A 13,587-nucleotide genomic window follows, 5' to 3' on the forward strand; every position below is an offset into this window, starting at 1 on the left:
TGTCCAGGAATCGTTACACATTCACTTGGTCTACATCGATTTGGACAGGAGCAACAACTCACGTAAAGGGGGTCTCTTCATAAGGAGGTTTCCTACCCCAACAGACACCATGAGGGTCATTTACTAAGGGCCTGATTCTCGGTTTCTCGACGTGTTACCCAAATGTTTTCGATTTGCGCTGATTTTCCCTGTATTGCCTCCGGGTTTTTGGCGCACGAGATCGGATTGTGGTGCATCGCTGCTGGCATGCACATGACGGAAATCGGGGGGCGTGACCGAACGAAAATCTGACGGATTTGGAAAAACCGCCGCATTTAAAAAAAAAAAAAAAGAGTCGCAGGACTCGCGCTTACCTTCACCCACTCTGGCTCAGTGAACTTCAGTGTATTCCAGCGGGCCTCGGCGGACACAGCAGCGACATCTGGTGGAGGTCGGATGAACTACCTTAGTGAATCCCGGCCGGACCCGAATCCTCCGCAGAGAACGCGCCGCTGGATCGCGAATGGACCGGGTAAGTAAATCTGCCCCCATGTCATGTACATCTGAAATGTGGATCTTCCAATCTGTGAACCCAATAGTGTTATTCCTCACACAATATTGGTCATTCTGATATCAGGACTCGCTCTTCATTCACTTCTATTCTTTTCGCTCGGTCGACTCGACAATGAATATTCCTTGTGCTATTTCCATCCAATACGGATGAAACTATCGTAAAGATAAACCCAAACTAAAAGTAGGTCAATGCCAGGCAGCTGCTGTAAAGGAGCGAAACTAGGACACAAACGCACACAATGCAAAAAATTGTACATATTTTTTATATTTTATGTATATTTTAATTCTGAACACATCATTTATGCCGTCACTGATGATGAAATCCCGGGCGTGTCGTTCTGATGGACGGAGGAAATGGAATTTACTCATTCGCAAGTTCTCAGTTCATCTTCTCGGAAACATGTTTTTAAAATAAAATGTAATTAGATTTAATGTGATTTTTTTTTGTTCCTGGCTACAAATATGTAATTTGGACAAAGTAGAAAGTGAATCGTACAACCCCTTGTAAACCCTGTTACCCGCACCTCATCCACTCAGTGTCTAGTAAACACCCTGATACCATGTGGGTAAGGAAAATCTATGCTACACAGCTGAGTATGTATTTCATAAGAAGCAAGAGCACATCCAGATACTGGTACCCTGGCACCTAACAACACCTAACAACACAATCAATCATCAATCTCCCTGCCAAAGACTCGTCTGATTGTCACCAAATAGCTTTCATTTTTATATCACTTTTATGTTGCGAAACACTGAAAAAAAAATGGAAAATTCTGCGCTACATCTTTAAACCGTAATCTGGTACCATAGAGTCTGAAGCAAAGCAAGTAGAGCTCCTTGTAAACAGCACTCCACATGGTCAGACCGGGTACTGCAAGTAGTTACCTCTATTGTGAAATGTCAAAGCTATCACAATATGTGACTGATACAAAGTAACACAATCACTAAGGTGACAATCGTAAGAATTTGTTTTGTATTAAGAAGTCTTCTATCATCTAACGTGTCTACACCTAGTATGAGGAGCCCTCAGCGGAACACAGAATTGGACTATTTTCTCTTAATCTAATAATGTTTTGTTGTGATAGACGGAAAACCTTATCAGATCCCCAGCGGTTAATGTCAAATCTCATAATAAAATCTCTGAAACCTCAAAAAAAAAAACTCAGCGATCAACAGGATTTGCTGGACATGACTTAAAACTTTAGCAATTCAAGGACAAAGGACTTCACGATGCAAGAGTTAGACCCCAGGGCCATGAAGCGGCCTCCATGGGCACATGGTCCATACCAGTCTTTAGAAGTTTAGGACCTCAGGACCTTTATGTTCTTCTTCCCCATAAAAGTAAATAAATAAATTGTGAGATACATCCGGCCTTGAGGTCCAGGCCTTGGTAGGGATGACAAAGCTGCTTGAGATCCTTCAGGGTGAGGAACCATTATCTACAAGAACCTTCAGGTGGTCAATTATTAAAAATATAAAGTCATTTGTAAAAGGGCTCGAAGGGGAAGACATCTATGTATAGGACTTGTGGGAGGTCGGTGTGAGCGCGGCTACAATGCGGCATCTTCCAGTAGTCACTTCTTCCACCTTTCCGTGACTCATGCAGCCGGCGGTGGTCGGGTCTTCTCGGTCGACTGCTTGATGCTTAGATTGATGGCTTTAGGTGAATAGCAGAACTGTTTGGTCGAGCAGCAAGGATATAAAGAACATTCTCCCTCAGGAAGGCTTCCCAGTTCACCTGTCTGCAAGAGACATGGACATAAGTCAGATACAAGCCTATGATTGAATTACGTAAAATTCTAAATTATTGCAATTGTATAAAAGTTAACCAGGGCTGCACCATTCATGAGATGAGTTGAGCCTCTTGCCTCAGGCGGCACCAACTGCAGCAGGATGGGGGGGGGGGGCAACACCAAGGGTGCAGCCAACTGCTACAAAGCAGGACCGGACACCTAAAAATATTGTCTCCTCACACTTGATGTCAGTACAGATGTCAGAGAACCCACTTACTAAAACTATATAGCAATCTGATCATAACCTCTGGATGAGGTGGGTGAGGGGAGGATGTCTGTCGCAGAGAGTTTAGATTCATCCTGCCTGTAACCTGCAGTGATAATAATGATGCTGGCAGATGAACATACTTAAACTGCAGACAGTGCTAGATGTAGACCCTGGAGATCTGTGGAAACATAGTAGTGAGGAGCAGCAGGACTGTGAAAAGTTAATTTTTAATCCAGTTTTGCTGCTCCTACGGGTGCTCTGGTATTTAATCCTGAAGAGCTTTCTGCTCTTTGCAGTGCAGTGCTCCACGGCCCCTCCTCTCTGCTCATATTGGCTGCTCTAAGTATCCAACCAAAATCCTGATAAAGCTCCTACTCCTACACCTGAGGGGAGGGGCTGAGGAGCAGAACAGTGCAGGGAGCAGAAAGCTCTTCAGGCTCAAAGACCAACCCAGAGGCCTTCCGGAGCTGCAGAGCTGGATTATAACTTCACTCATCACAGTCCTACTACTTACAACATACACAAAGGTGTGACCGCACAGATCTCCAGGGCCTATATCTAGCACTGCCTGCAGCTTTACACGGTCAACACTTCTGGCTGATTCCCTTAAAGACTAGTCTACTTTTTCCTATTACTTGGCTTAGTTTAGACTAGAAAAATGTGCAAATTTGAGGCAATCTACTGATGCCTGGGACCCGCTCAAGTTCGGTCCAGGTACTGGATCCGAGGCAAAATGTTCTCCCCCACTGGTAACACCAGCAATCGGTGCCGGGATTCAAGCTCCAGGTGTGTCCGTGTGCCACCATTTCCCCAGGGATTGTCGTTCTCCGGGACGTCATCGGGGAGCGACGATCATAGAGTAAGTGGTGGCATTTAAAGAGTTAACACCCACAATCAGTGACAGCACCCACGGCCCAGTGTGTACAGAGCCTGATTCCGCAGTGTGTACAGAACCTGATCTCGCAGTGTGTACAGAGCCTGATCCCGCAGTGTGTACAGAGCCTGATCCCGCAGTGTGTACAGAGCCTGATCCCGTAGTGTGCATAGAGCCTGATCCCGCAGGGTGTACAGAGCCTGATTCCGCAGTCTGTACAGAGCCTGATCCCGCAGTGTGTACAGAGCCTGATCCCGCAGTGTGTAAAGAGCCTTATCCCGCAGTGTGTACAGAGCCTGATCCTGCAGTGTGTACAGAGCCTTATCCCGCAGTGTGTACAGAGCCTGATCCCGCAGTGTGTACAGAGCCTGATCCCGCAGAGTGTACAGAGCCTAATCCCGCAGTGTGTACAGAGCATGATCCCGCAGTGTGTACAGAGCCTTATCCCGCAGTGTGTACAGAGCCTGATCCCGCAGTGTGTACAGAGCCTTATCCCGCAGTGTGTACAGAGCCTGATCCCGCAGTGTGTACAGAGCCTGATCCCGCAGTGTGTACAGAGCCTTATCCCGCAGTGTGTGTAATGTTGTGGTAGGAACCCGTATGATGCAGAAGGAACCGACACCGGATCACTGGACTGCAGGCTCAGAGACAACTTTATTCCATGCTTCTCCTTTGCTCTGTATGTAACAACTGCCCTAAACCAGACTGCTCCTCCTCCTTAGTACACCACTGTTGCTGGGCAGAACATGCAAAACACATTGGCAGTAAACATATTAGCAGAACACATATAACAACATCACAGTGTGTACAGAGCCTGATCCCGCAGTGTGTACAGAGCCTGATCCCGCAGTGTGTACAGAGTCTTATCCCGCAGTGTGTACAGAGCCTGATCCCTCAGTGTGTACAGAGCCTTATCCCGCTGTGTGTACAGAGCCTTATCCCACAGGGTGCACAGAGCCTGATCCCTCAGTGTGTACAGAGCCTGATCCCTCAGTGTGTACAGAGCCTGATCCCTCAGTGTGTACAGAGCCTTATCCCGCAGTGTGTACAGAGCCTTATCCCGCTGTGTGTACAGAGCCTTATCCCTCAGTGTGTACAGAGCCTGATCCCATCCTCTGTCAAAGTTTTGCAGTTTCTCTCGTCTGTTGACAATTATCATTTTATTTTATGGTTTTTATCTCGGCTGCCAGATCTTTGCAATGTTCTCAGCTGAAGCTGTAATTTCCATCAGACGGGTTTTTATTTGATGTATAATTTAGACGTACGAAGGTCTTTAAACATTTTAACACACTGTAATAAATTAAGGCTGCAGCCAGACGTAGTAATTACAGTCACAAGTAACAAAACTGGGGAAAATGAGACGGTAAAAGCCGCTTAATGATACTGGATGTTCTTACACAATTATTGGGAATTTGTCCTGTGATTTATGAGGAAAGTTCCTTCTAAGTAAATGACTGGAGATCTCCAAACATCTTGGTCCCATTACTGAAAGGGTTAACCCAAGTTTCATTCCCAATGAATGGAATCATAAGATCGCACTCAACCTGCTTCTCTATTTAGGAGAAAACCCCCCCATATCTATCACTGGGGGTCCCAGGGGTCAGAGTTCTCCCCTTGGTGACCACCTTCCAAGTCATCAGAAAAAATCTGATAAGTTATGAAACAGAAATTAATTCCTTAATTCCCATTGATCATTAAATTTTGAGAAAATCTAGTCTCTATCTTTATGCACAGGGGGAGGAGCCATAACTACAATCTTGCATTAATTTCGTTTTTTTTTCTACAGTGCCGAGTACCTCCCTGTACCCCCCCTTTTTACAATGATTGACATATCCCCACAGAAAGAACAATTCAGGCGCACCAGTGGATTTGGCTCCACCCCCTGGTGCACTGAGATAGGAATAAAAATAAAAAAAAGGTTTGGCTCAAAAAGTGTTCACACCATGAGGGTTTGACTTCTGGGATGATTTAAGACAACTGAGACTTTCTTTAAAGGGGTTTTACCAATTTTTCAAGATATTGGGGCACATAAGAGAAGTGCAGTGTGTACTATGTACAGGGTGTACTATGTGCAGGGGGTGTACTATGTGCAGGGGGTGTACTATGTGCAGGGGGTGTGTACCATGTGCAGGGGGTGTGTACTATGTACAGGAGGGTGTACTATGTGCAGGGGGTGTACTATGTGCAGGGGGTGTGTACCATGTGCAGGGGGTGTATTATGTGCAGTGTGTACTATGTGCAGGGGGTGTACTATGTGCAATGTGTACTATGTGCAGGGTGTACTATGTGCAGGAGGTACTATGTGCACGGGTGTGTACTATGTGCAGGGTGTACTATGTGCACAGGTGTGTACTAGGTGCAGGGTGTACTATGTGCAGGGGGTGTACTATGTGCAGTGTGTACTATGTGCAGGGGGTGTACAGTGTGCAGGGGGTGTACTATGTTTAGTGTGTACTATGTGCAGGGGGTGTACTATGTGCAGTGTTTGCTATGTGCAGTGTGTACTATGTGCAGTGTGTACTATGTGAAGTGTGTACTATGTGAAGTGTGTACTATGTGCAGGGTGTACATTATGTGCAGTGTGTACTATCTGCAGTGTCTTGTGTACTATGTTCAGTGTGTACTATGTGCAGGGGTGCACTATGTGCAGGGGGTGCACGATGTGCAGTGTGTACTATGTGCAGGGTGTGTACTATGTGCAGGGTGTGCTATGTGCAGGGTGTATTATGTGCAGTGTGTACTATGTGCAGGGGGTGTACTATGTGCAGTGTGTACTATGTGCAGGGTGTGTACTATGTGCAGGGTGTTCTATGTGCAGGGTGTGTACTATGTGCAGGGTGTACTATGTGGAGTGTGTACTATGTGCAGGGGGTGTACTATGTGCAGGGTGTACTATATGTGCAGGGTGTACTATGTGCAGGGTGTATACTATGTGCAGGGTGTACTATGTGCAGGGTGTGTACTATGTGCAGGGTTTACTATGTGCAGGGGCTGTACTATGTGCAGGGCTTGTACTATGTGCAGGGGGTGTACTATGTGCAGGGTGTACTATGTGCAGTGTGTACTATGTGCAGGGGGTGTACTATGTGCAGCGTGTACTATGTGCAGGGGGTGTGTACTATGTGCAGGGGGGTGTACTATGTGCAGGGGGTGTACTATGTGTAAGGGGTGTACTATGTGCAGTGTCTTGTGTACTACGTGCAGGGGGTGTACTATGTGCAGGGGGTGTACTATGTGCAGGGTGTACTACGTGCAGGGGGTGTACTATGTGCAGGGGGTGTACTATGTGCAGTGTGTACTATATGCATGGGGTGTACTATGTGCAGGGGGTGTACTATGTGCAGGGGGTGTACTATGTGTAGGGGGTGTACTATGTGCAGTGTCTTGTGTACTATGTGCAGGGGGTGTACTATGTGCAGGGGGTGTACTATGTGCAGGGGGTGTACTATGTGTAGGGGGTGTACTATGTGCAGTGTCTTGTGTACTATGTGCAGGGGGTGTACTATGTGCAGGGTGTACTATGTGCAGTGTGTGTACAATGAGCAGGGGGTGTACTATGAGCAGGGGGTGTACTATGTGCAGGGGGTGTACTATGTGCAGGGTGTACTATGTGCAGGATGTACTATGTGCAGTGTGTGTACTATGAGCAGGGGGTGTACTATGAGCAGGGGGTGTACTATGAGCAGGGGGTGTACTATGAGCAGGGGGTGTACTATGAGCAGGGGTGCACTATGTGCAGGGGGTGTACTATGTGCAGGGAGTGTACTATGTGCAGGGTGTACTATGTGCAGGGTGTACTATGTGCAGGGTGTGTACTATGTAGAGGGGGTGTACTATGTGCAGGGGGTGTACTATGTGCAGGGGGTGTACTATGTGTACGGTGTACTATGTGCAGGGTGTGTACTATGTAGAGGGGGTGTACTATGTGCAGGGGGTGTACTATGTGTAGGGGGTGTACTATGTGCAGTGTCTTGTGTACTATGTGCAGGGGGTGTACTATGTGCAGGGTGTGTACTATGTAGAGGGGGTGTACTATGTGCAGGGGGTGTACTATGTACAGGGTGTACTATGTGTAGGGGGTGTACTATGTGCAGTGTCTTGTGTACTATGTGCAGGGGTCACCAGATTCAGAATTTCTGGCTCCCAGTCTTCATGAATCTGGCGCCCCCTGTACTACCCTGACATAGTGCAGCACTTTTTTTTTGGTGTACCTATAACATGGGGCGTGCAACACACTTCTGTCAGAGTTTGCATGATAAATGTGTTGCCGGTCCGACTGAGCACCGGACGCCCCTTCAGTGCAGATATTTGAGTCCCATGAAGAATAGCGCAGCCGCTACACAAAGAGGTCACGTGCAACACGAATGTACCTAGAAAGAACGTGCAACGTCCGATAGGAACCTGGCGCCCCATTATGCTGAGATAGAGGGCGGGAGAGCCGTCCTCTTCAGGTGTCGGACACAGCAGATTGTTATGAATGCCATAAGATAGAAGGACACTTACCTGTTCTCATCGGGGTCCGTGGTCAGTGGCACCTTCTCTTGGCTTTTGCCGCTGGTGCTGCTGGCCGGACTGCTCTCAGACATCGGCCCCACGTGGCTAATGCTGGAGGGCGAGAACATTACACATTACCAGCCACGAAGATTGTACGAGTCAGACAAGATCCCACTGATCATCTATAATTTACATAATATTATTATTGTGATCATGATTTACCACCATGACAATTACTGTATAATATGCTACGGGCACATGAAGGGCGGAGGATTTAGTCCCTGGACACTATGGGGGTCATTTACTAAGGGCCCGATTCGCGTTTTCCCGACGTGTTACCCGAATATTTCCGATTTGCGCCGATTTTCCCTGTATTGCCCCGGGATTTTGGCGCATGTGATCAGATTGTGGCGCATCGGCGCTGGCATGCATGCAACGGAAATCGGGGGGGGGGGGGGGGGGGCTAGCCGAGCGAAAACCCGACGGATTCGGAAAAACCGCTGCATTTAAAACAAAAAAAGTGTCGCTTGGGACGCGCTTACCTTCACTTGGTCCGACTCGGTGAATTCCGGCGCGTTCAGATGCTTTTCAGCGCAGCATCGCCACCTGGTGGACGTCAGAGGAACTGCCTTAGTGAATCCCGACCGGACCCGAATCCAGCGCAGAGAACGCGCCGCTGGATCGCGAATGGACCGGGTAAGTAAATCTGCCCCATAGTAAATCCGATCGCGTGCGCCAAAATCCCGGGGCAATTCTGGTACAATCGGCGCAAATCGGAAATATTCGGGTAACACGTCGGGAAAACGCGAATCGGGCCCTTAGTGAATGACCCCTTATATGTCTAGAAATTCTCCTTCTGGTATAAATCTTCTGGACACAGAAAAAGTGACAGATCCAGGGAGCAGCAGGCTGGGAGAAGTAGTGGATCGTGAGGAGCTGTAAGTGTTCATTTGCTTTTCTATGCAATTCTGACCCTTTACCCGCTGAGAAACCTCTGGAACCAGCAGCAGATCCCTCATTATACGCCAGTGTCAATGCCACCAAATAGTGTCACATGTTCCCAGCACAAGAACTTCTCATAACTGCTTATTGTTGACCAGGTTGAGCCACTCGCCTCAGGCATGGTTCCCCTGCTACACACTGATGCAAGGGACGAAGGTTCAGCGTGATCCACGGCTCCACGTCTAGTACAAGCCACTAAGTCATGATTCAAAGCTAAGTATCAACTGGTTCCAAAGTGCATTTCCAGATTGATGAGAAGTTCATGAACGCAAAACTGGAGGTCACAGGTTCTGCCATTGGATCAGTCATATCTCTTCCTGTGATGCAACAACCCGCGCTGCATTGTCAATCACCAAAATTGTCAACCCAAATTCTCCTTTGTTAAAGGTGTGATATGGTCGGCCATAGGGGGGGTAGTTGCCAACATGTTTCACGCCCGTGGAATTACAGTATGCTCCCTAAAAGTGAAGGAAACACATTGGGGCTCATTTACTTACCCGGTCCAGTCACGATCCCGCAATGCGTTGTCCGGGGAGGATTTGGGTTTTGCCGGGATTTACTAAGGTTGTGCGATATCCAGTAGGTGTCGCTGCTGCGCTGAGGTCTGCCGGATTTCACCTTCTTCTTCCCGGTGCATGTGAGTGCTGATCTTGTGACACATTTTGTTTTTTATTCAGCGGAATTCATCGCAAAACGGAAAAAAGCGGGAATCCCGTTAAAAGTGCGGCCGCGGAGCCCTTAGTAAATGAGCCCCATGTTCTGGCAGGACATTTTTGAAGGATGTGGTGGAAGCCCTGGATTCAAGGAATTCATCAGGTGGATGATTGGATCCATTGGGATTCTCCATGAAGCCTGACGCTTTGTGAACATTTTATGGCTTCCCGAGAAATCCTGGGTCATGCATCATGTCCATCTGACTACGACCCTCTCCTTCCTCCTCTCCTTCCTCCTCTCCTTCCCCCTCTCATTCCTTCTCTCCTTCCCCTCTCCTTCCCCCCTCTCCTTCCTCCTCACCTTCCCCCTCTCCTTCCTCCTCACCTTCCCCCTCTCCTTCCTCCTCACCTTCCCCCTCTCCTTCCTTCTCTCCTTCCCCCTCTCCTTCCACCTCTCCTTCCCCCTCTCCTTCATTCTCTCCTTCCCCCCTCTCCTTCCCCCTCTCCTTCCCCCTCTCCTTCCCCCTCTCCTTCCTCCTCACCTTCCCCCTCTCCTTCCTTCTCTCCTTCCCCCTCTCCTTCCACCTCTCCTTCCACCTCTCCTTCCACCTCTCCTTCCCCCTCTCCTTCCTTCTCTCCTTCCCCCTCTCCTTCCACCTCTCCTTCCCCCCTCTCCTTCCTCCTCTCCTTCCACCTCTTCTTCCCCCCTCTCCTTCCCCCTACCTTCCACCTCTCCTTCCCCCTCTCCTTCCCCCTCTTTCCTCCTCTCCTTCCTCCTCTCCTTCCCCCTCTCCTTCCTCCTCTCCTTCCCCCTCTCCTTCCCCCTCTCCTTCCTCCTCTCCTTCCCCCTCTCCTTCTCCCTCTCCTTCCCCCTCTCCTTCCACCTCTCCTTCCCCCTCTCCTTCCCCCTCTCCTTCCCCCTCTCCTTCCCCCTCTCCTTCCACCTCTCCTTCCCCCCTCTCCTTCCGCCTCTCCTTCCCCCTCTCCTTCCCCTTCTCCTTCCACCTCTCCTTCCCCCTCTCCTTCCCCCTCACCTTCCTCATCTCCTTCCCCCTCTCTTGCCTCCTCTCCTTCCCCCTCTCCTTCCTCCTCTCCTTCCCCCTCTTCTTCCTCCTCTCCTGCCCCCTCTCCTTCCCCCTACCTTCCACCTCTCCTTCCCCCTCTCCTTCCTTCCTCCTCTCCTTCCTCCTCTCCTTCTCCCTCCCCTACTTCCTCCTCTCCTTCCCCCTCTCCTTCCCCCTCTCCTTCCCCCTCTCCTTCCTCCTCTCCTTCCCCCTCTCCTTCCTCCTCTCCTTCCCCCTCTCCTTCCCCTTCTCCTTCCCCCTCTCCTTTCCCCTCTCCTTCCCCCTCTACCCCATGAGTCGGCCCATGGGTTCCCTTATCCCCGTTTTCCCTTCCCCCTCTCCCTCCTCCTCTCCTCTCCTTCTCCTTCCTCCTCTCCTCCCTTATCCCCGTTTTCCCTTCCCCCTCTCCTTCCCCCTCTCCTTCCCCCTCTCCTTCCCCCTCTCCTTCCCCCCCTCCTTCCCCCTCTCCTTCCCCCTCCCCCCTCCTACCCCATGAGTCGGCCCATGGGTTCCCTTATCCCCGTTTTCCCTTCCCCCTCTCCCTCCTCCTCTCCTTCCCCTTCTCCTTCCTCCTCTCCTCCCCTATCCCCGTTTTCCCTTCCCCCTCTCCCTCCTCCTCTCCTTCCCCTTCTCCTTCCTCCTCTCCTCCCTTATCCCCGTTTTCCCTTCCCCCCTCTCCCTCCTCCTCTCCTTCCCCTTCTCCTTCCTCCTCTCCTCCCTTATCCCCGTTTTCCCTTCCCCCTCTCCCTCCTCCTCTCCTTCCCCTTCTCCTTCCTCCTCTCCTCCCTTATCCCCGTTTTCCCTTCCCCCCTCTCCCTCCTCCTCTCCTTCCCCTTCTCCTTCCTCCTCTCCTCCCTTATCCCCGCTTTCCCTTTCCCCATCCCTGATCCCTAGTTTATTGTCTGACACATGAATCTTTATTAGAATTGAATGTTTCGCAGCGTTTATCCGTTTCTTCGCTTCCTAATATTTATGTCCTGTGTATCAGTTTGCGTCTTCACGACTGATTGTAAATAAAGCTTTTTCAATTAGTGCCACCTAATGGCTCCGCCTACTCTATCCCCGGGCACGTAACGCTCTGTACCCGTATCTCATATATAACTTCTCCGCTCGTCTTTTAATTCTCAAATGAAGAATCCACGGTGGATATAACGAGGCCGGTAACGGAACCTACAAATCTCCTTAATCCTATCATCAGACCATTGCAGGAGAAAAGACATAAGAGAGTAATTATCTGTTATTAACAAGACCATTAGGGACGCGATGCTCTGCAGATATATTACAGGAATTAAAATCTAATATCCTACATTACCGGATGCTTTAGTTTAGTTTATCATAAAGTGATCTTTAATATAACAGCAAAACATAGTATTATATATGATGCAAGGAGTCCCCACATCCGTGCAGAGTAACACGTTGTCCATCGGGGATACAGGGACTCCTTGCATAACAATGATGGATGAAGTCCCTTTTTGTGTGAGTCACTTAACTTGACTTTTTGTGGGGTGGTAGATTGTTCCCACGCACAACTTTGAGATTTTTTACCAAAACTGGTGTCTTGTAAATTGATCTTCATAACCGTTACACCGAAATGATACTGCCTCGTTCTAAATCTCTACAGCCCTATGACGTTTTTTAAATCTATCACAGAGTCGCACTTCAATTATCACATGTGCCTGTTTTCTGATTATAAATGTGGCAAAGGCCAATGGCTGCACAGGATCCTCCATTTTCGATAGTGACGGAGGCAGTGAATACTCTGATTAAGTTCAGATTTTTTGCGCACCAAGAAATCACATGGTTTATCTATTTTGTATCTCGCCGCCACCTTGGTTATGACCCAGTTTCCCTGACTTTGCCTTGTTGGTTGTCTGGTATCTCTTTGCTTGACCGTCTTACTATGCTGTGTCCAGGGTAGGTACCACTGCCCAGTTGTTGCATGTGGTTTACTGTAGGGCCGGCAAGTAGGCAGGGACAGGTCTTGAAAGGCTCTTAATGTTACAATAGTTATTTTAATCAGGTGTCAGCCCCGTTACAGCTTTTTTCTTCCAGTTATGCCTTTAACTTTCCATTCATGAGCCACAATAGACCAAATGGGGCAGATTTACTTACCTGGTCCATTCGCGATCCTTTGGCGCATTCTCTGCGGTGGATTCGGGTCCGGCCGGGATTCACTAAGGCCGTTCCTCCGCCGTCCACCAGGTGGTGGTGCTGCGCTGAAGTTCCCCGGAATGCACTCAAGTTCACCGGCCTATTCCTGGTGAAGGTAAGTGCAAGCTCCGCAACACTTTTTTTTTTTTTTTTAAATGCGGCGGTTTTTCCCAATCCATCGGGTTTTCGTACGGCCACGCCCCCCGATTAACGTCGCGTGCATGCCAGCGCCGATGCGCCACAATCCGATCGTGTGTGCCAAAATCCCGGGGCAATTCAGGGGAAATCGGCGCAAATTGGAAATATTCGGGAAAACGCGAATCGGGCCCTTAGTAAATGACCCCCAGTGTATTTGTATGTCTGTAACATATAGATGCAAATCTCACCTGACGTTACATGACGCAGCCTCCTTCGATTGCTTGCGGAACCAGCCATGCTGAGCCCTTCTGCACTCGCTGCCCGTGATCAAACCATCATTATCCTGGTCCAGAGCCTGGAACGTGGCCCGGGCTCGCTCCCGCTCCTTCACTGATAAGAGGCGGAGCTGCGAATTCTTAGGAAGAGAAATGACACAACATTGTAACAAACATCATAGATATGGAGTATTAGGGAAAACGTACTACAAATCTATGAAACTTACACACGGACCCTCATTTAGTTGGTATAAAGACAACACATTTTGGAGCCTACACTAGGAATGTGCTATCAAAAGGGGCAGTTACTGCTTAGTTGGACCGTGCACCACAATTCTACAGCATGAACATAGCGCACCAAAAAACAGTGCAGGGGGCGCCAG

The 13,587-nt window shown here is 49.1% G+C and overlaps 1 protein-coding gene across 1 annotated transcript in view; it reads right to left on the reverse strand.

The window, feature by feature from the left end:
• Positions 1-799: 799 nt before the first annotated feature.
• The window catches only part of PHF24 (PHD finger protein 24), a 130,338-nt gene continuing 117,550 nt past the window's right edge, over positions 800-13,587 (reverse strand). Inside the window, exons 6-8 of the mRNA XM_072132742.1 lie at positions 13,178-13,344; positions 7,931-8,032; positions 800-2,294 (exon numbers count right to left, since the gene is read on the reverse strand). Of these exons, the coding sequence (XP_071988843.1) occupies positions 2,198-2,294; positions 7,931-8,032; positions 13,178-13,344 (366 nt within the window). The 3' untranslated portion in view covers positions 800-2,197. The remainder of the gene's footprint in view (positions 2,295-7,930; positions 8,033-13,177; positions 13,345-13,587) is intronic.

The sequence above is a fragment of the Engystomops pustulosus genome, chromosome 1 (genome assembly GCF_040894005.1).
Source record: "Engystomops pustulosus chromosome 1, aEngPut4.maternal, whole genome shotgun sequence".
NCBI classification, from domain to species: Eukaryota; Metazoa; Chordata; class Amphibia; order Anura; family Leptodactylidae; genus Engystomops; species Engystomops pustulosus.